At 42.3% G+C, this 24,884-nt stretch overlaps 2 protein-coding genes across 4 annotated transcripts in view; one reads left to right on the top strand and one right to left on the bottom strand.

Moving 5' to 3' along the window:
• RPAP2 (RNA polymerase II associated protein 2) overlaps positions 1–22,846 on the bottom strand; it is a 93,009-nt gene extending 70,163 nt beyond the window's left edge. Inside the window, exons 1-7 of the mRNA XM_088444877.1 lie at positions 22,699–22,846; positions 20,602–20,647; positions 20,187–20,301; positions 19,710–19,808; positions 18,422–18,487; positions 15,969–16,057; positions 13,764–13,799 (exon numbers count right to left, since the gene is read on the bottom strand). Coding sequence (XP_088301003.1) covers positions 13,764–13,799; positions 15,969–16,057; positions 18,422–18,487; positions 19,710–19,808; positions 20,187–20,301; positions 20,602–20,647; positions 22,699–22,753 — 506 coding nt within the window. The 5' untranslated portion in view covers positions 22,754–22,846. The remainder of the gene's footprint in view (positions 1–13,763; positions 13,800–15,968; positions 16,058–18,421; positions 18,488–19,709; positions 19,809–20,186; positions 20,302–20,601; positions 20,648–22,698) is intronic.
• Positions 22,847–23,070: 224 nt separating this feature from the next.
• GLMN (glomulin, FKBP associated protein) overlaps positions 23,071–24,884 on the top strand; it is a 39,781-nt gene continuing 37,967 nt past the window's right edge. For 2 of the 3 annotated variants that reach the window (XM_088444901.1, XM_088444898.1), the window contains exons 1-2: positions 23,071–23,155; positions 23,249–23,357. The gene's annotated coding sequence lies outside the window, so the exon portion shown is untranslated. The other variant, XM_088444899.1, reaches the window with a different exon arrangement.

The raw sequence follows: 24,884 nt of genomic DNA, 5'->3' as shown, positions 1-24,884 counted from the left end.
TGAGTGGACCCTCTCCTGATAGGGTAGGGTCAGTGCTGTGTCCTCCGTGGGGTCTCCCCGATCCCGGAACTGTATAGTGTGAACGCTTCAGGCTTGGGCTTCTGGCGGTGTTAAAGTGACACTGCGTCCTCCATGCGGGGTCTCTGAAATCCTATTCAGGGCTGCGTGCTGGAGGCACGGGCGGTATCGGCATTAAGGACAGCTCCGTCCGGCAGAGCTCGTGCCCCTGGAGCCGTGCGTGCTGCTCCTTGTGAAATCTTGCTACTGCTTGACTGCGGGTATGCAGTGGGCGTTCCCAACGCGTTTCTCCCAGTCGGGTTTTGTCAGGGACAGTGATAGTGATGCTGATCTCCTGTCTCTGTCTTAAATAGAGTACTTGATTGTCTCTGATAGAATAAATTATTTCCTTGTTGCAGGAGCAATTGTATCAGCTAATTTGCAGATATTTCTTCTTTGATTGGTAAATAGTGTTTCTAAAATAGTAACTTATGTTTGGATAGTATAAAAAATCTTTTACTTGATGTACTCAGTATGTTAATTATGTCACAACTTCCTATTTCTGATCACCTTGGGGTGAATATAACTTAATACGTATGTTTTTAGAAGCTTAAAAATGACTGGAAAATTCATTGGCTACTTAGTATAAAATAAATAAATAAATTAAACTAATATTTGTTGAGGACCTCTGATGGGATACAATCCAAATACTTTGGTGTTAAGTATTCTTATTCCTATTATCGTGGGAGAGTGTTTAAATATGTCTATATCCCATTTGAGATGGTATAATTGGAATATATTTAGTTAGTTGAGAAATTGGAATGAAAGAGGAGGTTTATTTCATTTAAACATATTTATTGTGGTGGATCTTCAGACCTAATCTCGTATTTTTCATTAATCGATTTATTCCTTGGTTTAATCTTCATTTCAATGGACAGTATTTCTTCTGCACTATCTTCTCATAAATTCCCCCATTTCTCTAAATATTACGCAGTTTAATAAATTTGAACTCAAGTGCCCAGAGGGTCTTACCAGGGGTAGAGACATGGCTTTTGTGTTGACATACAGGTAAGATTGAGAGAAGAACTTACTTACAGTACCTATATTTCGTGGGAGGTCTCTCTTCCCACTACTCAGCAGGCCCAACCCTCCTTAGCTTCCAAGTTCGGATGGTATGCTTTGGGCGTTTCCAGGGTGGCAAGATTGTAAAAATCTCTCTGACCATATTTGCCTACACCTCAGCTCCAATGGTCTCATTTGGCCCCCTGCCTCACACCTCAGGAATCTCAGTTCAGGAAATTTGATAATTCAAAATCAATGTTGAGACCATGCGGTGTTAGAGTTTTTATTTCATAAATCTATCTGCTTTCCTCTCTTGACATGGCTTTAATATGATCCCCGCCTCTCCATGAATGTTTCACTTTAGATATAGCTTGAAATGAGAGTAGAGAAGAATCTATTATGGTGTAAATTAAAATGTTCAGACACGCTGTGTGTCCTTGATCCATTTTCAATATTCCTCTTATGTTCTCCTAGTCGTGTGCTTAATTTTCTTATAGTACGTCCAACGTACTGCAATCTGCAGGGACAGGATAGCAAATAAATGGTTCCTTTGGAATCGCAGCTTAATTTTTCTTTGATCCGGTGTTCCTTCTTAGTACTGTATGAGATGAAGCTCTGAATTGGAGTGGTGGTTTGTTGTTTCATGGTTTTACATGCTCTGCATCGGTTGCAATAGAAAAAAACCTGTCCCTTTGTCCCTTAGCCAGTTTTTGTTGTATTCTTGGGAATTCTTCTTTGGTGATAGATGACTTTTAACCAGTTTTTGTATGATGTTACTTGCTCTCCTATAGACAAAGGTGGGCTTCTCCTTGAGTATCTGTTTCAGAAGATCATCTTTTAGTAGAATGTGCCAATTTCTTCCTATTATCCATTCTAAATCCTTGTGTTGACTACTATACTGAGTAATAAATAGTGGTTGTTGCTGTTCCTGATTCTTTTTTTCTTTATATGATAAGTCTTTTCTTTCAGTCTTCCTTGCATCTCTCAGCGCTGTTTCAATAAGGGTTTTATCGTAATTCTGTTCCAGAAAATTATACTTAAGAATAGTTGCTTGAGTTTCAAACTTATCAATATCTGAGCAATTCCTGCGGATTCTCTTGAATTGTCCCTTAGGTATGCTTTTTATCCAGTTTTGATGATGACTGCTGGTTGGTGGAATGAAATTATGGCAATCAACCTGTTTCGTGAAGGTTCTGGTATGGATTTTTTGGTTTTCTATAAATATTGTGAGGTCCAAAAAATCTATAGTTTGATTACTGAAGTTGGCAGTGAACTCAAGGTTTCTATCGTTTGTGTTGATATAGTGTGTAAAATCTTCTAGTTCTTCCGATGTGCCTTTCCAGATTAAAATGACATCATCTATATATCTTCTCCACAATAGAATTTTCTCTTTATAGGGATTGTTGTTCCAAATGGTTTGGGACTCCCAGTGACCCATAAACAGGTTCACGTAACTGGGGGCGAATTTTGTCCCCATCGCTGTCCCGCGAACCTGTCTATGGTGGGAGCCCCCATACCAGAAGTATTTGTGTTGCAGTATAAAAAGTATTCCTTTAATCACAAATTCTATTTGTTTGACTGGTATTTTCTCACTTAATTTAAGTATCTCTTCCACTGCTTCGCAGCCTTTATTATGTTCTTTACAGGTGTATAAGGCTTTGACATCAAAGGTTGCCAGTAAATAATTCTCTTCCCATTCCAGTTCATTCAAAATCTGTAAAATTTGTGTTGTATCCTTTAGATGGCTTGGTTGTATTGATACTAGTGGTTGCAGGATCTGGTCAATGTATTCTGATAATTTTGTGGTGAGTGAGGCGAATCCTGACACTATGGGACGTCCAGGAGGGTTATTACGATCCTTATGGATTCAGAATATTCTCTCTTTTTCCTTCGAGTAGTAAAGCTTCAAATTCTTTTTTATATTCTTCGCATATAAAAAAGAATTTGAAGCTTTACTACTCGAAGGAAAAAGAGAGAATATTTTGAATAAACAAGAATTCCAATACCTTACACAAACTCATCCAAAAATACCAGTCTTCTACTTCCTCCCCAAAATCCATAAGGATCGTAATAACCCCTCCTGGACATCCCATAGTGTCAGGAATCGCCTCACTCAACCACAAAATTATCAGAATACATTGACCAGATCCTGCAACCACTAGTATCAATACAACCAAGCCATCTAAAAGGATACAACACAAATTTTACAGATTTTGAATGAACTGGAATGGGAAGAGAATTATTTACTGGCAACCTTTGATGTCAAAGCCTTATACACCTGTATAGAACATAGTAAAGGCTGCGAAGCAGTGGAAGAGATACTTAAATTAAGTGAGAAAATACCAGTCAAACAAATAGAATTTGTGATTAAAGGAATACTTTTTATACTGCAACACAAATACTTCTGGTATGGGGGCTCCCACCATAGACAGGTTCGCGGGACAGCGATGGGGACAAAATTCGCCCCCAGTTACGCAAACCTGTTTATGGGTCACTGGGAGTCCCAAACCATTTGGAACAACAATCCCTATAAAGAGAAAATTCTATTGTGGAGAAGATATATAGATGATGTCATTTTAATCTGGAAAGGCACATCGGAAGAACTAGAAGATTTTACACACTATATCAACACAAACGATAGAAACCTTGAGTTCACTGCCAACTTCAGTAATCAAACTATAGATTTTTTGGACCTCACAATATTTATAGAAAACCAAAAAGTCCATACCAGAACCTTCACGAAACAGGTTGATTGCCATAATTTCATTCCACCAACCAGCAGTCATCATCAAAACTGGATAAAAAGCATACCTAAGGGACAATTCAAGAGAATCCGCAGGAATTGCTCAGATATTGATAATTTTGAAACTCAAGCAACTATTCTTAAGAACAATTTTCTGGAACAGAATTATGATAAAACCCTTATTGAAACAGCGCTGAGAGATGCAAGGAAGACTGAAAGAAAAGACTTATCATATAAAGAAAAAAAGAATCAGGAACAGCAACAACCACTATTTATTACACAGTATAGTAGTCAACACAAGGATTTAGAACGGATAATAGGAAGAAATTGGCACATTCTACTAAAAGATGATCTTCTGAAACAGATACTCAAGGAGAAGCCCACCTTTGTCTATAGGAGAGCAAGTAACATCAAACAAAAACTGGTTAAAAGTCATCCATCACCAAAGAAGAATTCCCAAGAATACAACAAAAACTGGCTAAGGGACAAAGGGACAGGTTTTTTTCTATTGCAACCGATGCAGAGCATGTAAAACCATGAAACAACAAACCACCACTCCAATTCAGAGCTTCATCTCATACAGTACTAAGAAGGAACACCGGATCAAAGAAAAATTAAGCTGCGATTCCAAAGGAACCATTTATTTGCTATCCTGTCCCTGCAGATTGCAGTACGTTGGACGTACTATAAGAAAATTAAGCACACGACTCGGAGAACATAAGAGGAATATTGAAAATGGATCAAGGACACACAGCGTGTCTGAACATTTTAATTTACACCATAATAGATTCTTCTCTACTCTCATTTCAAGCTATATCTAAAGTGAAACATTCATGGAGAGGCGGGGATCATATTAAAGCCATGTCAAGAGAGGAAAGCAGATAGATTTATGAAATAAAAACTCTAACACCGCATGGTCTCAACATTAATTTTGAATTATCAAATTGAACGGAGGTTCCTGAGGTATGAGGCAGGGGGCCAAATGAGACCATTGGAGCTGAGGTGTAGGCAAGTTACAGTCTTACCACCCTGGAAACGCCCAAAGCATACCATCCGAACTTGGAAGCTAAGGAGAGTTGGGCCTGCTGAGTAGTGGGAAGGGAGACCTCCCACGAAATACAGGTACCGTAAGTAAGTTCTTCTCTCTATCTTACCCATATGTCAACGCAAAAGCCATGTCTCTACCCCTGGTAAGACCCTCTGGGCACTTGAGTTCAAATTTATTAAACTGCGTAATATTTAGAGAAATGGGGGAATTTATGAGAAGATAGTGTAGAAGAAATACTGTCCATTGAAACGAAGATTAAACCAAGGAATAAATCGATTAATGAAAAATACGAGATTAGGTCTGAAGATCCACCACAATAAATATGTTTAAATGAAATAAACCTCCTCTTTCATTCCAATTTCTCAACTAACTAAATATATTCCAATTATACCATTTCAAATGGGATATAGACATATTTAAACACTCTCCCACGATAATAGGAATAAGAATGCTTAACACCAAAGTATTTGGATTCTATCCTATCAGAGGTCCTCAACAAATATTAGTTTAATTTATTTATTTTATACTAAGTAGCCAAGGAATTTTCCAGTCATTTTTAAGCTTCTAAAAACATACGTATTAAGTTTTATTCTCACCAAAGTGATCAGAAATAGGAAGTTGTGACATAATTAACATACTGAGTACATCAAGTAAAAGATTTTTTATACTATCCAAACATAAGTTACTATTTTAGAAACACTATTTACCAATCAAAGAAGAAATATCTGCAAATTAGCTGATACAATTGCTCCTGCAACAAGGAAATCATTTATTCCATCAGAGGCAATCAAGTACTCCGGGGGCACAAGCTCTGCCGGACGGAGCTGTCCTTACTGCCGATACCGCCCGTGCCTCCAGCACGCAGCCCTGAATAGGATTTCAGGGACCCCGCATGGAGGACGCAGCGTCACTTTAACACCGCCAAAGGTCCAAGCCTGAAGCGTTCACACTATATGGCTCCGGGATCGGGGAGACCCCACGGAAGACACAGCACTGACCCTACCCCATCAGGAGAAGGTCCACTCATGTGCAAGACCCCACAAGTCCAGGACAAGTCTACAGGCACCTAGGAACGGACAAAGATAGGAGGTGCGCGCACCTGTCACAATGTGGCCACACTTTTAAACACAATTTGTTATGCACGAATTCTGTCCATACGGAGTTGCTTCAAAACTGTGGAACTGAACTACACCCTGTATACTCCTGAAAGAGCAATCAGCTGTTGCTAATATATGACTTTTAAAAGAGACTCTTTCAAGAGACTTTATGCATAGTTATTATTTGTGTTTTATTTTCACATACCTGGATTTGATTGCATTTTAATTTTTTATATATCTGCATTATCCGTCACATTTCTACTTTTTACATTGTGTACTTAATAAAACGCAACCAATTTTTATACCATTAAACCAACATATATAAATATCCACTCTCTTTTATTCTTTTTTTTTACATCTAGGACTATATTAGATGTGCGCCCGATACAGACCCAAAACCCACTTTGTTAGTAGGTCAATAACATCCGGGTCACAGGTGATATGGATTTATCTGCTGGTGGTCTACTATTTATGGGTCCGTGTCACAGGACCCATAAATGGCAGACCAGCAGCAGATAAGTCCATACCATCTGAGGAAGTTCTTTAACTGGAAACGCGTTGGTGAAGTTTTATGGACTTATCTGCTTTTATCTATTGGATTTATTGGACCTACTGTGGACATCCCCAGCAGTTTTCTGCCTGAAGGGAGGAGGGAATTAATCTGGATACCTCCTAATATACTCTCTTCGTGCCATCTGGCTAGGTGCTGCAGACGATATGGTTCCATCTTTATTGCATACCAGGATTATTAGGATTGCTATACCACTTGTCTGAACTTCACTGTTACTTTATGTGTAAACAACTCAAAATTACTTTTGTTTTTATTATGAACCTATGAGTATTACACTAATTATAAATAAACGTTGATTTATCCTTACGCATTGCACTATATATCTGCCCATTTATCTCTTTTGGAGACATTGATAACACTTGGAATATTGAGACATGATACAGCTATACCCTTACCTATGGTAAGAGAATGTTTTCTACACTGGACGGGGATAGAAAGAAATCCTTGAAAAAGAAGAAACCAGCAAGAACTATCTTCATATTGGCAGGGCCACAGTGTTTTTCTCCTTTTTAATTTACATTGATGAACTTTATTTTGGGATGTGGTGGTTACCCATAGATTTACACTGTGGCTTTGGGCCTGGAGTGCCTTTTGCTTTTTCTAATCTATGGTTTGCTTATCCTGTGTTGTAGGGAGAACAGTATTCCCGACCAACCTAGTAATAGAAGCATTCACCACAGGTGGAATTTCCCAAAGCTTGGTATCCTCTTCCGAAAAAGGATAAAGATATTTTAAATTATTTTCAGAATATGGAATCAGGTTTTAACCAGGCTTCTTTTAAAATGTGAAAATTCTGGGAAAACAGATACAAGTTTCTTTTTACGTTCAAAGAATGAAACTGAACTAGTCACTGGGATAACTGTTTTTTTGTAGATTCAAGGTCTCCTGCACCGTATCCACCAGCACACAAACACTTGAACAAGCATGGGAGTCAACCTCCCAGTTTGAGGAATCTTCCCAGTAATAATCCCATTCCCATTCTTCCTGGGAAGAAGTAGCTGAAGCCTCTTCTCCAAGAAAATCAACTGAAGACTGACCTGAACGTCTCTTAATGGCTATGTCCCCTGCTGACGTTACCATTTTATTTAGGGACGTTGCAATCTCAGCGAGGTGTCGTCCCATATCCTGGACCCATTTGGGCTCTACCGAGAGATCAGACAAACTAGGAATTTGAGCACAGGGTACTACATAATTTGACTGAGAGTTACCTAATTCTCCTATTCTACCTGGCCCAATCAGGCATCACCAACTGTTCAGCCATATTTCCCTGTAACGAGTCTCCTTGTGAACAACCAGCACAATGACCCTGATTCCGTACAAGCTATTGCTAGTTTATCACATTTTATACAAGTATAAAAAGGGACTGATCCCTGTTTTTTGAAACCCTTGTCTGGCTTCTCCATATTGAGCGAAAAAGACAATTCTAACCAATAGAGATAGCTACCTAAACTCCTCTGGAAAGAGTGTAGCACTGTTTTCATAGAAAAGAACCAAATAAAGGGTTTTTTTTTTTGTTTGTTTTTCTTTACTCAGACTAAAAAGCCCTGCTACTGAAATGACAGCAAAAAGGAGAGGAGGCTTAATAAGACTATAAATCACCTAATCTGTTTAAATGCAAACACAGAATCTTCAGTACAAAACGATGTGTGTTACTGCCTAAATTCCTAAGAAATAGTGCAGTAACAATGTTATAAGACCAACATATATCACCAGGTTAATACCCAAAGTAATAATCCTAGTTTACTGCTTATCGGACAAAAGACCCCTGTAGTTTGCTGTGAATCTCAGCCAAGCAGAACTTAAACACCCAGCAAAATATTGTTTGGGGCGTATCTATGAAAGATATCTGGGTGGAGAGCCCATTCTCCGGCGTGTATGTCCTGACGGCTTAGGAAGTCCGCTTCCCAGTTGAGGACCCTGGGAATGAACACTGCTGATATTACCGGGAGATGACCTTCGGCCCAGACCAGAGTGTTTGCCACCTCGAGCAAGACTGCCCGACTTCGCGTGCCTAACTGACGGTTGAGGTAGGCTACCGCAGTCGTGTTGTCGGATTGGATTTGGACCGGTCTGCCCTGAAGGAGATCCTGCGCCTGAGTGAGTGCTCTGTACACTGCTCGAAGTTCCAGAATGTTTATGGGCAGACGACTTCACTGGGTTGTCCACTGTTCCTGAAAGGTATGATTACAGGTTACCGCACCCCATCCGCGAAGACTGGCATCTGTAGTGAGAAGCTCCCAATTAGGAATCTAGAAGGGGCGACCCTTGTCCAGATGGGAGGTCTGTACCCACCATGAGAGGGAAAGCCAAACCTCTGGGAGAGGAGGATAATCTGGGACTGTATCAGATGATACTGCCTGTTCCACCGGGAGAGAATCAGTTGTTGAAGGGGCCTGGAGTGGAACTGAGTGTATTCCACCATATCGAAGGTGGATACCATGGAAACCAAGACCTGCATAGCTGAGTGAATAGATACCCTCCGATTGTGGAGCAAGCTGCGCACACGCAAGTGTAGTGCCAAAATTTTGTCTGTTTGCAGAAAGATCCTCTGTATCTGAGAATCCCGGAATGCCCCCAGATGTAGCATCCGCTGTGTTGGAGATGGGGAGGACTTTTTCCAATTGATGATCCAGCCGTGTGTTTGCAGGCAGTTCACAGGCAGTTGGAGATGGCGTTGTAACACAAACGGTGAGTGTGCCAAGATTAAGGAGGCCGTCTAGGTATGGCAGGATTCTGACCCCCTGGCGCCTGAGGTGGGCCGCCATAACTGCCATTATTTTGGTAAAGACCCGAGGGGGCTGTTGACAGATCAAAGAGCAGTGCACGAAACTGGTAATGTTGCTGCAGAACAGCAAACCGTAGGAAACGCTGGTGGGTTGGAGTAATAGGTACATGCAGGTATACATCCTGAATGTCCAGAGATACCATGAAATCCCCATGCTCCTATGCCAGGAAAATTGATCATAGAGTTTCCATGTGGAACTTGGGCACTTGGATAAATTTGTTGGGGGGTTTGAGATTCACAATAGGCCGATGAGACCCATTCGGCTTCAGAATCAAAAAGAGAGTGGAATAAAACCAGTTTCTCCCTGAGCCGAAGGAACCAATATTATCACACCTGAACCCAGCAGGGAGTGAATGGCCTCCTGGATACGGGGGGGGGGGTCTGATACGGGGACCTGTACAAAAAAATTGCTGGGGAGGACGCCTCAGGAAGGTGAGGGCGTACCCCTGAGAAACCACTTCTCGGACCCCGGCGTCTGCTGTTTGACGCCAAGAGTCGGAAAACTGAAGAAGTTGGCCTCTCACCCTGGGATCATCCAGGAGGAGGTCCGCCCCATCAGGTTGAGGGCTTGTCATCAGACTTGGACGCTGGAAGCCTGGCCGACCAAGACTGCTCGGATCGCCGCTTGGTGATCTTGTGAGAACTAAACTGCCTGGGAAAGGGCTGTCCTCTTCCCTTACCCTGGGGCGAAAGGGCAGAGAAGAGGAAAGTCTAGGCTTACAGGCACCTGCTGATGGCAGAAAGGAACATTTTGAGGCGATCACGCTAGCCACAATCTTGTCCAACTCTGCGCTGAACAGCCTGTCTCCCAAGAAGGGTAAGGATTCAAGTGCCTTCTTGGATCCCGCGTCCGCCTTTCAAGACCCTAGCCAAAGGACCCAGCGGGCGACTACAGAGGTCGCAGATGTCTTAGAGGCAAGGAGTCCAGTATGCAACGCAGCTTCTCTCAAATATGAGGCCGCTTCCTGAATATGGGAGATGTAGGCCAGTTGTACCCTGGCAGCGTCTGATGGCAGGCTCTCATCCAGTGTCTCTGCCCATCCTTCGATAGCCACCCGGGCCACAGCCATAGCCGGCCTAGTGATAGCACCAGAAAGCAAGTAGACAGACTTGAGACAAATTTCTAGTTTTCTATCCGTGGCATCCTTAAGGGAGGATGTAGATGGTAAAGGCAGTGTAGAGCTTCTGACTAAGCATGCCACATGCAAATCAACAGTAGGAGGGACTTCCCACTTAGTGCACTCCTTAGTAGGGAGAGGGTAAAAATATGCTAGTCTTTTTGGGACCTGGAACCATTAGCTGTTCTGATTGAAAGAATTCAGCCTTAACCACCTTTTGACGTTTAAATATTGGGGTTTTAGGCTTATGGGTTGGTTCATCCTCCTATATTCAGGATTGATTTAACTGCCCTCACTAAAGAAGGGACATTCACTGTTGAATGACGGTACTCCTTGTCCGAGTGCGACTCGGAGAGACAGAACCTTATGTGTCATCTGCCTCCTCAGATGAAACGACAGCATCCGAAAGCTGGGTGGACCGAGAGGATGATTCAGTCCACCTATGTGCCTTGGTGGCTAACGGCTTGTCCGCCTGTAACCTTTGCTGATAGGCGGCAGACATTTGAGCCAAATTCTGAACGGAGTGGGCATAAACATTTATCCAGGGAGGATGCACAGTGGGTACAGATATAGTAGGTTCTAATAGCTGTGGGTACCGCATGGTGGGAGGCAGCATGGGGCTGATAAGTGGTCCACTAGCTGCGTCATAACCTGGGATAAGGAGAAACCCAAGGTGGCTCCTGGACAAGGGCAGGTACAGTGGACTGGGGAGGTGGTACATAACAAATAACACACAGACCATCCTGCACGAAATCCTGAGGGGACAAGCCCGCTGAACAGGATCTGCAAGTAACCAGCACAGGGGCTTCAGGCTGTTTTCCCTTAGAAGACATAGGGCCTGATTCAGAGCCGTTCGCTATTTGTAGTCGTTCGTTCAAAAACAAGGGGTGGCTATTCAAATGATCCGTTCGCAAATTGCAGTCTGTTCCCACCTCTAAGTCTGAACGAGCGAGCAAAACATACGCTCGTTTATTTGATAAAAACGCCCCCTGGCCGCACGCACCATACGTCATGTCCGCTATTTATTAGATTAATCGAGTACATCGTACAGCGTATGAACTGCTCGCTATTCTTGTGGTTGGTGTTTTCAACCGCTATTTTGCGAGCAGTTCTGAATTAAAAAGAACCAAGTGACGTGGTCAATGACGCTGCTGTATTAATTATGCACTCCCTTAAAACGCCCGTTTTGACCTTTAAGCACGCCTGCGTTCGGATCTCCACTCCCCGTTTTCAAGCACCTTCCCCTGTTACCACTCACATACGCCTCATTCTGTCACTCAAAATAGCAGGCCCTCGCTATATTGCGTACCAACGAATTTCGGCCGCACTGACTGGTTCGCGCATGCGTACTAAAAACCGTACGCATGCGCAGATGTGCGAACATCGCTCGGAACGAGCGTACTGCCGCTAGCGAGTGGCTCTGAATGAGGGCCATAGTAATAACCAGCCAGCAGCACACAATCTGTGTATGGCTAGTAATGCAGTGTGACACCCTTCACAAATACAAGTAAATGTGAAGTAATATTGAACCCCTACACACCTAGTAGTTGAGGGTTAAAAAAAAAAAAAAAAAGAGCAGCAGGGATAGATATAACTGACAGTTTTAAAGACCGTATATCACCACAGCAGAGCTAGCACAAGTCACATACAATGCAGATAAATACACTTATAATGGGCACTAAATCAACTACTCAAGCCTCCCAGGGCTGGTGGGATTTGTGCGCTGTATAGCCTGGCCCCAGAGAGAGGTATGCAGGGAGACTGGACCCAAAAATTGCTGAGACCTGTAATATCAGACAAGCCCTGATTAATGGCTGCTGAGCATCTCATAAAAGGAGGAGGGTGAGGGGAGGAGCAGCTCTGGGCTGGGGGAGGGGCTGTCAGGGGGAGTCACTGCGATCACAGTCCCGACCACATTGACTAGTTGGCGCACTGTAATGCATAGCACTGTAATGCATATGAGATAATTGCATGCGTAAAAGCAACTGCATTCCTTGCTGAATCAGGCCCTTAGTTTGAATGTGGTACGAGAAAGGGGGAAAGCCTTGACAAGGAACACTGAAGTGATTCACACCTGGAAAACAATGCAATTTAGGAGCAAATAACAGTGCAGGCAGGTGTAATCTGTTTGGAATGGGGTATATCAGGAGCAGAATGACTTACAGGACAGAAATCAGTATAGCTTCCCAAATCACTGCCGTTTCAGAAATCGCTACAGAACACAAGGCAGTGCAGAACAGAAATCAATGCTGAGCAGAAATCTCTGCAGACCAACATTGGATACCATGGCATATGAAAATGTGCTTGGAGGAAACTAGTAACTCTCAGTGCAGGTGCAGTGTGACAGTTGATCTTCCGACTCACTGCTCTTCAGTTGGAGCGCTGCCTGCCGCACCACCCCCTCTCCTCCTCCCTCCCCACTGGTACATATCAGCCTGTGCCTTCAGATCAGTGCAGTTTTAGGCACTGGAATACATCCTGAGCGAACTTGATTTAACAGAAACTTTAAAATCAGAGACTCCACGGCCTGCACTTGGGGGGCACCATGCAGTCCACCATGGGCCTGACGAACTTCAAATAGAGCCAAAAACCTAATCCTGTTAAAACTACACCACCGTGCCAAATTTGGTGGAGCTGGGTACAAAACCCTGACCGTGCATAAGGGACAAACACACACACACTTTCTCACTTATAGATAGATATAAATTTTAAGCTTTCTCTGCACTAGGAGCCATGGTCATCACATCAGTATGATTTACAGTAGCCCATGTTGATATATTTAAAAAAAAATAATAGATAAGAGATGTGCAGAAATATGCAGACCATTCCCAATAACCAACAATACATGTATAAAAATTCTCACATTAACAGAAATCAATAGGATACATTTTAATATGCTATGCATTGATAAATATACATAATACAGTAAATTGTGCATTGTTTTCTTTTTATAATAAAGCTTTTATATTTAGTCTAATTTTAATAAACTACAGGTGTCAGTTGCTATAGCTTATCGTAACAGGTTCAGACAATCAGTGGATATACAGTATGAGATTTTTCTTTCCCCCTAATGAGAACATTATATTTAATTATATTTACATTTTTACCCATTTCAAAAACGGAAGTTTGCAGATAGTACAGTAAATGTCACAAAAAAAGGAAACAATATGTTTAAATATATTACATGTGTGATTATTGATGCTGCCTTAATAGTTACTTCATTAGTTTAACAAAGTAATTTACACACCCCACATTTTCAGTGCTAGATGTATAAAGTAAAAATAGAACAACGTGAAACTAGTGGTATAAGCTTTGCTATAAACAACATGTAAATAAACATACCATTTCCCCTCCTTTAATAGCGTAATGACCGGAGAACTGCAAAGGAAAGCAGAAATAAAATGTATGCATATAACACTGATGGCAAATGTGAGAGAACATGAAATAAACAGTGTAACGCCTTGTAACACACAATGCAAACTCTAAGCCTGATATAGGCATTATGATGCTGGTAGTCCGGAGCGGAATATAAGAAAGTACATATAAGTACAATATGCTGCAGGGAAGCTTAGAGATACATTAATGAATGTGCTGCAATGCTGGATACAGAAGAACAAATAATAGAAATGACAGTTTAACAAGCATTGTTTTTAATGCAAGTGTGTACAAGCCCGAACTATTCACTGTCTTTATTACTCCCCTAGTTTCAGAACGTCCACTGGTGCAGCTGCTAGCATCACCTGATGATTAGTTCCGCCTGCCCAACGTTAATATTTTGAATTGCATGGGTGGACCGAACTGGTGACCATCGGCTGAATACCGTGGGGGAAATTAAGCTATAACATATTGGTCAGTCATGGGATGGGACATGGGATGCAGGGATGTCTCATTACTGACACAACCTGCAGTGAATCAGCTATTTCGTCCTAGCCCCCTGCACAATTTATGGGAGCCTGTCAATGTTACGGGGCAGAAGCAGGACCTGCAGAGCGAGTGCAGCAGGAAAATGTAGGTTTCTTCATGATGGAGGGGATGTTAAAACTATGAGATGTGATGTGTGCAGTGGGAGGTATAAAAATAGAGCTGAAGTGGGAGTGGGTTAGACACGGCAAAGGTGGGGGAGGTTTGTGAGACCTGAAATAAACAGTAAAAAAAAAAAAAAAGTTATTTGTTTGTGTATATTCTATGAAGGGGTGACAGGCGAAAGAGGCTAAATACATTTTGACTCTGGGACCCCACTCCCTGCCAACGTTTAGTTTTATTAAATAAATGGGATGATAAATATCTCTCCTGCAGCGTTACCAAAAGCTTCAACTTATAGAAACCTCAGTATTATTTTGAATTCAGGATGATTAAATGAACATTTTGTAGGTAATTCAGTTAGTGATGATGACTGTGAAATTTAGGATAAATGGCTGGGACCCGATTACCACCATCACCATTGAATGAACTGATAGGCTTAATGTTGATTCAAACCTATATGTACTGTATGTAAGTGATAGGTAATTTTAAAGTTATTTTAGACCCTTGTACAACATGTGGGACATTGAGACTCATGTGGAAAATTCAAATGGACAATGAGCCTGATTCAGCAAGGAACGCAACTGCGAATTCGCACGCCCCCGGCCGATATTTGCGTTCTGCGCATGCATCCCAGTGCGTGTGTGCGAAACAGCCGCTACGATCGGGAAGCGATCGCAATGAGCACGCAGTCCCCTCAAGGTGATTGACAGGAAGTGCCATCTGTGGGTGGTGCAGGGGGTGGTCAGAGAAACGCAGACGTGCCTGTGCGCTTGGACGCCATTATAGGGACGTGTATAATTAAGTAGCTGCGATGGCAAGTGCAGCCTGAGTACTAGGTACAGACAGGAAGTTTAGCAATTTCTGAGTGAGGTCAGGTCAACCACTATTGTGCGTATGGGTCTGATGGTTCTCGATGTTACCACTGTCTTGCGTAGTATTGTGGATGTAAGTAAAGGTAAGGGGACGGCATTATGTAGTGCTGGGCGTGGCAGTGCAATTGCATTCATTTGCATATTTTCGCAGCGGCCGGGAGCGTGCGAATGCAGCCTTGCGATCCATACTCAATCAGGCCCAATGTGTTGGCTGAAATTGTGGATTATCATCAAATAAAAAATGCATTTGAATAATGGATAAAAGCATTGAAGCTCTGAACATTATGGGGTGTATTTACTAAGCAGTGTTAGGAGAAGTGAAAAGTGATGAGGTGCCAGCCAATCAGCTCCCAACTGTCATTTTTCAAACACAGCCTGTGAGATGCCTATTAGGAGCGGATTGGCTGGTACCTTATCACTTTTCCTAACACTGCTTAGTAAATAGATCCCTATATTTCTAGTTCCCACATGAAAAAACCTGATTTATAACTATTTCAATGCCTCCAGTAGCATTTCAAAACCAACACACTGAAAGAAAGCAGTGGCGTTTTCTCAGTGTACCCCAGCACACAATACCCCAATACTGTACATGACTGTAGCTCTTAGCACTGTTTGAATGATTTGGAAGAGACGCCATCCCTGAGACAATTACCTTTCTTCCTCTCGTGTCCACACTGGGGTTACTGGAATCTGCGCTTCATAATACTTTGATGCTCGATAACAAACATTGCTACAGAAACACTGAAACACAGAAGATGAAGTTTTATTTTTACAAGTATTATAATCCTTTATTTATACAGCGTCAACATATTACACAGCGCTGTACACAGAATATCCATCGCTCACATCAGTATTACTACATTCCTTATTTCATTTTTATGTGTGCGGTAAATGACTAGACACCCTTATTTCATAAACAAGCTCTGCTAAACCTATCAATGCAGTAGTGATGTTTTATATTTGTGTCACTGTACAACAAACAATGCTCTGACAAACTACTGGGATGGTGTCAGAGAGGCACTTTAAAAGCTAGTTTAGCACCAACAGTCATAGGGCCCGATTCAGACCTGGTCACAAGCGCTGAGCGCTCGCAACCGGGTCGATGGTGGCCCACAGCGCTTTCGCACGACGGTGCCGGCTCCGTCGTGCGCATGCGCGAGACCCGGCTAGCAACGTGCACTCCGTCGCTCCGGGTCTCGCAACAAAGGGGGCGAGCTGTCGATGTTGAGTGACAGCTCGCCCCCTTTGGTGGGCGGGCCGGGGGGGGGGTTGGCTGCCCAAACGGAGGCGTTCCCATTAGAACGCCTGTCGTTTGGGGACGGCCCTACTGACATCACGAGCGATGTCAGTGTAGAGATTCCAGCTCTGTTAAGAGCCGAAATCTCTCTGGGGCTTGCGCTCCACGAGACCATACCACAAGGGTCTCGTCGCAAGCCCGATGGTCGCGATGGTCTTGACTATCGCGACCATCAGTATGGCTGCTCGCTGTAGCTGTGGGTGGTCACCCACAGCTATGTGAGCGGCCAGGAGGCCGTTCTAAAACAAACAAAAAAAAAGAACCCGGCCCTGATTCAGAGCGAGAACTCTGTCAGAGCGAACGGGTCTGAATCAGGCCCATAGCACTCAGATCACTCTATGCTGATACACTGAAGTAAATGTGGAGCACTCATCACCTGTCACTGTTGACATTAAGCTGCTAAGATTCTGCATGCACCAATCTCTGAGCATAACGTCAGGAAACAAACTTCAATACAGAGGTGTCCTCTCTCATCTAACCGCAACACGCCATGCAGCGCGATATGCCTGGTGTGAGTAAGCCGGCAGGTCCCATGCAACTCTGCTACCATCGGGCATCTTTTTTTAAGTCACAATGCGAAGCGACTACATGCACCAGGAGACTGTGCCGATTAGTTTGATATGTGACACTTTTATATGTGTATGACTGAAGCCCTGATTCGGAAAGAAATGCACACAATTGGGATCCTTGCAATAATGCAAATGCAGCAGGACGTGTATGACACACTCTGCTGCATATGCGATCCCAGCACTGCGACGGAGATTGCAGTGGTGGGATCACCATTGCGACCATCGGTGGTCGACGGTCGCAATGGTGGGCGGCTGGACACCAGGTTGCCGCAACGCACTTACAGGGGTGCCACGCAAACCCATCTACCGCCGGGCGTTAAATAATATTTTTTTTTTCAGGCTATAGGGAGAACAATGAGTTCCATAGCCAGTCTCTGTAGCAATGCGTTCTCCCGATTTTGAGAGAACCGCATTAGGAAAGGGTCAGGTGTCGGCTGGGACAGAGAGCAGCAGGCAGCTCCAGATCTTCCTTCCTGCTGCTCTATGCTGGTGACACTCAGGGTCAGAGGAGCGTGTGGAGCCCAGCACATGCTCTTCTGACCCCAGCAGAGAGGACGGGAAGGTGATCGAGGTACTGCAGTCTGCCTGCGGGACCCTGATATATATATTTTATGTCTTGTGACTCTGCATACAACTGCATGACCCTGCCTGTATGTATGCGTGACCCAGCCTGAACGACAGTGGCGGGGCGGGGAGGGGGGGGGAGGGTTTACTGGTGTGTGTGTGTGTGTGTCGAAAAAAATTCTGAAATAATAAGGGTGCCACGCACAATGAATGTTTGGGAACCTCTGCATTAGAATATTTTCGCAGATGCATTGCGTGCAATTACGCAGCTGTGATCGCAGATGCATTGCGTTCAATTACGCAGCTGTGATCACAGATTTATTGCGTGCGATTACGCAGCTGTGATCACAGTTGGGATCCGTGCTGAATCAGGCCCTATACCATGTTAGATGTAACATGCCTGCTCACACAGGTTAGTCAGTATCTGTGACACACCAATGTTAGACATAGAGCCTATAACACATATAATTTCTTGTGTGTATGATTGTAAACCAAAGATTACACCTAATTTGTGACAGTATAGCTACTAGATCATCTCCATTGTATCAATTCATTATATTTTAGAGATTTGTCCCTGGCACCCCTGACACATCCAGCATTGACTTTGGGATGCATTAATGTATACGGTGTGCTCTGTATATAAAACATAACTATAGGCCAATGTGTGGAACTCACCTTTCTTTCCGTGATGTCATACACCTTGTTTGTTTTAGTGGAAATTTTATACTTTTGCTGTGGGACCTATTGGAAAAAAGAAAATTTTATGTTATATCATAGTTTGAGATTATCGGATTTAAATATAATAACTGGACATACCACCCTTACATAAAGCCATACAGATCTTACATGACTAGCTGATTAGATGCTTCAACAACAGGGGGCAGCTTTTACTCACCTCTATACTCCTTTAACAAAGCTTTCATTCTGCTACATATTCCGAGATGACTGCAGGTACGCAATGCGACCAGACCTAGCATAGGTAACAAGTGCTTCTCCCTCCCCAAGCATATGACAGGAGCAGACGCACCAGGAGCACAATGGGACCTGTGGCTTCATTGTGCATACAAAAGATGCTAAAAATAGCAATACCCAAGACAGACACATTATTGTTCAAGGTCGACATTTGGCATGCCGACATAACATCCATGTCGACATTTGGTGCCACACCCATGCCAGATGTTTTGATCAGAGTGCTTCTGTCAGTGAGCTCAGGTAAATACACTCAAAGAACTGCATTTATATTGTTTCTGACTGGGCTGTCGATCACAAAATTTAATTTATTACACCCCCCCTGAATTATATTGTGTTCTTGCAGGAAGTCTATAGCTGATTCATCAATACACTATGTACAAAATGTATAGGACAAAACTGAGAGGCTACAGTGGTTCTAGAGCAAGTACCTTACTATTGGGAAATAAAGAAATCACATTTAAAATGAAAGGAGGCCAATATTAACTCATCACATATTGCTGCTAGAAAATACCGTCTGATGTATACTGTTTTTGTCCACTTTCTATAATACAGGTGAAGTTACTCCACATAAAGTGTTTTTTGGACAGTTCAGAGATCTGCAATCATTGTTCTTATGGGACATATGGTAACAACTGCAGCTACTATCCATAGATGGAGTATAAAAGGTCAGCCCAGACTGTTATAGGTCATGACACTTAGTAACAAAGAAACAGATGATTTCTTAGACTGTTACAGGGGTATAGGGGAGACACAACGGGAGAGACCTATCTGACAGAGGAGCTGGTTATGACCATATTCTGTAAGACATTCGTTTTCTCTTTATAAGTAGTGCTACAAAATTATATAAAGAATATGGTTGGCTGCTAAGGGTTAACACAACCTTTCCTATACTGATACTTGTATGCTCTCATTTTATATAAAATATACACATTATGTTACACTGGTTATTGTACTGATTCATGGTCAGTAATCAGCAAGATATAATACTTACATTTCCAAGACTGTTGTTACATGTGGGATAGCCACATAGCTTGATAATAGATCTTTCCTCCACTATATCTTTATAGTGAGATGGAGAAATGAATTTAGCCTGTGGGAAGATAGAAACAGCATCATTACATTTACATCAAGTAATATATATATATATATTTTGATGTTAGTCTCCTATAGTCACCAGTAGTAAAATTTTTGCACATTATATGTATTTGCTTTTTATTCCATTTTTATATTTGATGTCCATTTAATAAATACACCTTTTTATTAAGATACCCATTGTGTGATTCCAAGGCGGTATATATTGTGTGGTACAACACACTATACATCTGTCAAGTGGGAGCGCTATCAGTCTCACAGATATTTTTTTGTTTCTATGTTTACAGATTATGGTGTATAATCTTTTTTCTGTGAGGAAGTAAGCTGCACCCCATTTGTTTACTGTACAATTTTATCCCCTAAATATTTATCTTACGCAGTCCACAAGGAAATCCTCTGCGATATTGTTTTCAAGGAGACGTTCGACAATTTGGTGAGCCCGTTTCTCAGTTTCGATCTTCCGTCTAACAGCCCTTTCCAAGGCAGCTCTCCTGTGGGTTTACGACATATAGAATGTTATTTAATGGCTCAGGCAGCAAGATGCAGCTTTCAGAGACATTAGTAGTTTCAGATAGGTACAGCTGTTAATATTCACTCTAATGAGAAAAAATAGGGTAGCGTCTCAGGTTTGTGATACTCAGATATGTTATTGCATGTATTGCAATAGCTGCAGCTTCGTGATACTTCTGACATTTTGCATTTTACTCAGGATGTGTCAGAAAGTTGTGTTAGTGAGAAAGTGGGAATTTCTGCGGGTGTATATAAAATTGCACCTAATTTAATTACTTTACCTCTTTGCTACATCCTCGCTGGTCAAATCGCTTATCGGCACATTACCTAATACAGTAGAGAAACAGTATGATTAGCAGGGAGGAAGCAATGAAACTTCTGTGGTAGCCAAATAGTTCCCACTGATCTCCCAAGTCACAGGAAGCATTCAGTTTGACAGATATATATATATATATATATATATATATATATATATATTTATTTATTTATTTATTAGGGATGTACAGGCTCGGATAGGTTCGAGTTTGCACGCAGAGTTCGGATTTTTCCCTCCGAAAAAACGGAACTCAGAAAGAGGCTAAACGTCATCTTGCATGGACAAACATCATCATTCCTGGACAAAAAGGAATGATGATGTTTGTCCATGCAAGATGACGTTTAGCCTCTTTCTGAGTTCCGTTTTTTGGGAGGGAAAAATCCGAACTCGGCGTGCAAACTTGAACCTATCCGAGCCTGCACATCCCTAATATATAGTAACGCATATGAGGGATACTCTTTACATTTGAAGCAATTAAACCAGGTAGTAGTGAACTTAGAACAGGATCTGCTGTTGAGAGGGTAATATCATCCATGGACATATAAAAAAAATCAGGATGATGCAACCATTCTGGAATTGAGGGAACATCAGACGATTTCCAATGAAGAGGCATAAAACCCTTAAATGTGTTCCTCAAGTGCTTAAGACAGTGGTTCCCAAACTCTGCGCCGTGGCACCCTGGGGTGCCTTGGGACACTAGCAGGGGTGCCTCAGGTTGGTGGTCCAGCACCAAATCAAATTATTTATGGTCAATGTAAATGTAAATATATGGACAAAAAGAAGCTCAAACCTGTCCACCACCACATAACTGAACCTAAGGATGACAGGTAAGCACAATTTACTTCACTTTACTACATGTTTTCTGAATTTCTCAATAATAAACTTTTGGCTTAGGGGTGCCGTAAAAACAATGCTGATACTCTAGGGTGCCGTGATTCAAAAAAGTTTGGGAACCACTGGCTTAAGATGTGATCTCTTGAACACAAAATAGGAGTACATGGGAATACCTAGAGCCAAAAACAAGGGCCAGCTGACACCCCACTCCCATCATTGCCCCAGACAACTCAATGATATTTTTCAAGTAATGAATGATCTTAGGGCAACTCCACAATGTAAGCAAGGGGGATCACACTGACTGCATTATTGCACCTCCAACACAGGGTGGGGGGAGATCTTGTGAAGGACCTCTGGGCACTTTTACAATCAAGTAAGAATTTAAGATACATGGGTCGATTGGTGAACTTTATCCCATGGTACACGGTGGAGAACCTCACATTGATTTGATCTCTCTTAAAGGTGATTATCATCTTAATCATGTTTGCTCTATCCAAATAGCAGTTTCACAGAAGACCAGGAATGCAACTTTCACTGGGTTTTAGCCAGAAGAGAAAAATAATGTAAATTAGAGTTCAGATGCAGCACTGGCCAGGGAGAACCTCAAGTGCCAGATCTGAATAATATTATACTATTACGGAGCGTTAAATGATGCTGAACAGTGCAGACTCCATCAAAATGGATGCAAAATAAATTGTACTCTAGTCCACAACTCTTTGTGTGCAGGTCCACACTTTTCCAACACTAGTGTGTAGTAGACATAGAACTGAGAACTGGCACATACAGCTACCTGGGAACCAAAATTTCCAGAGACAACTCCTGGGAGTATTAATGAAATTAGGGACAATTGGCAAAAAGTGTCATTACCACAATCAGTACAGTGAACAGTCCAACAAAGATGCCACCCTAAGAACACATTCCCATATCATATCACCATACACATATCACCAGTACATGCAACGAGGATACTTAGGGGGTCTATTTACTAAGCAGTGTTAGGAGACAGAGTGAAAAGTGATAAGAAAGTGATAAGGTGCCAGCCAATCAGCTCCCAACTGTCATTTTTCAAACACAGCCTGTGAGATGACAGTTGGGAGCTGGTTGGCTGGCACCTTATCACTTTTCACTCTGTCTCCTAACACTGCTTAGTAAATAGACCCTTTGATATTCACCCTATACTACATGACAAGGAAGACATACAGACCACTGTTTACGTATCATGACTTACCTGGGCTCTTCTTGGGAGACTTTCGCGATTTAACCGTGTCCCTCCTCTCCGCCATTTCTGCCACAAGGTGTTGAATTTACTATGACTTCCGGATTAAACATCTGAGAGACCCTAATCATGCGTTCCAGCCCTCGGAGACTGACTAGGTCTCTGCGTTTCAAGCCTCAAATGGAATAGTTCCGCGTTCCAAGCCTCAAGCAGCCTGGTTTTGCGTACAGGCTGCGGATAACCACGTTCTGTATTCCAAGACTCGGATAGGGTGAGTCTGCGTTCCAAGCTCGGATAGGTTAGGTTTGCGTTCCGACCTTCGGGTTGGCTGGTTCTGGATTCACGCCTCTGATAGGCTAGTTCTGCGTTTCAGGTCCCGGAAAGTATTGGTCTATGTTCCAAACCTCTGATAGAGGATAGGCTAATTTTTCCAAGCCTCATAACTGAGCTGGACCCGAATCCTCTGCATGTATGTACATGGTGTTAGAGAATGACAGTAAGCTGCTGTATAGTATATGACTTCTCATAGATATCTAAAATATCAGTCGTTTATGTCATACAGCCTGTAGTCAGGAAGGGAACCAGGGTGCTGCTGCTGCATGAGAGGCGGACCTGTCATTCACTGCTGTGCTACTTGGAAGTTTCAGGCTTGTCCATCCTCAATCGGAAAGGTAAACACTATGCTCTCATCTGCGGTGTTATGTAGCTGTTATTTTTCAATTTGCAATTGTTTCTGTAAGTGGTATTTACTAATAATCATGTCATTTTAACATCTAAACCACATGTATAATTTAAATATATTATAGCATAGACCAGGCATAGAATAAAGGTCTACGTACTGGGACAAAACTGGAGAGCCACAGATCCTGTATAGAGAAACATAAATCCAAGGACAGGATTAACAATCGTATGTTTATCACAGCTGCAGAAACAGGTTCACTTAATATACGTCTGTTAGGGCCACACTCCTTGGAACATTGACCTTTTATCACTGTATGTTGGACACTATGCCCCAGTAGAATTTTTTTAGGCTGTAACTAACATTTTATTTCACACAGTTACACGCATATTATGCTCAACAAAAGGCAAAGGTGGTTAGAATATTATCATATCCAGAGAACTACAGTATTTTCAGTTCACAGCAACAGAAATAGCAGTTTCCCATATATAGCACTGCACCTTGAAGGTAGTATACTGGATAGTGAATCACATCCCAATCAGTTCCCTCACAGGACTCTATTTATGTTTTGGGCTTTTCTTTATTAAATAAAAGAACCGCCTCAGAAAACCACAACTTGTTTTTATAGAATAAATGATTAACTCTTACCTTCTCTTGGTTGTCTGGCAATGCTGCAGTCTAGATGCACTTATGTCTTATGCAGGATGCTGTATTAGCTCCATTGCTGCCCAGTGGCAACAGAACAAAATAACTTGGTGAAAAAAGTTGACAACACAAAGTATTTTTGTGATGATTTGTTCCATGTCTGTGTATTCCACATTTTCAAAAGCACTGTGAAATGCTTGTACAATACATACAGGTCTATCTATTTTAAGTTAGAAAAATATACCTGAAAATCCGTACCAGATTTCCCTCACATGCCCCCTTGCCCACATAATGTCTTTTAACACATGCCTCATCAACTTTTTTCCTCTCTACGCACCAACTTTCCCTCATAATTAACTCTGCCCACCAGTTGTTCCCTTACATGCACATCTGTCAGCCAGCGTTTCCCTCACATGCTCCTCTCTTCACCATATTTTCTCTCATGCCCCCTGTTGCTTGCCAGCTTTTTTCTTTGATGTCCACCAGCTATTCTCTCACATACACTTCTGCCCACAAGAATTTCCTTTACATGCCCCTTGTCTTTTCTATCAGATGTTCCCTGCTGCCCACCAGCTTTTCTCTCACATACTCCACTGCCCACCAGCTTTTCTCTGACATGCCCTTTCGTCCACTAGCTTTTCCCACACATACGCTATTCTCTCACATTCCCTTCTGCCCACCAGCTTTTCACTGACATTCCCCCACCCACAAGATTTTATTTTCATGCCCCTTTTGACCATCGCTCATCCCGTGAAAGCTATTGTCTTAAATAGAGTGCACAACTTTTAGACAGCTTGGTCTTTTGTTTTTTAAACAAGGTATACTAATGTATGAAGAAATGGCAGGCAGTAGCATATTCTGTCTGACAGAGGAT

This window comes from Taudactylus pleione, unplaced genomic scaffold, assembly GCF_031769625.1.
Source record: "Taudactylus pleione unplaced genomic scaffold, aTauple2 ptg000373l, whole genome shotgun sequence".
NCBI lineage: Eukaryota > Metazoa > Chordata > Amphibia > Anura > Myobatrachidae > Taudactylus > Taudactylus pleione.
The sequence above is the reverse complement of the archived record's forward strand: the minus strand, read 5'-3'. Positions and strand labels throughout refer to the sequence as shown.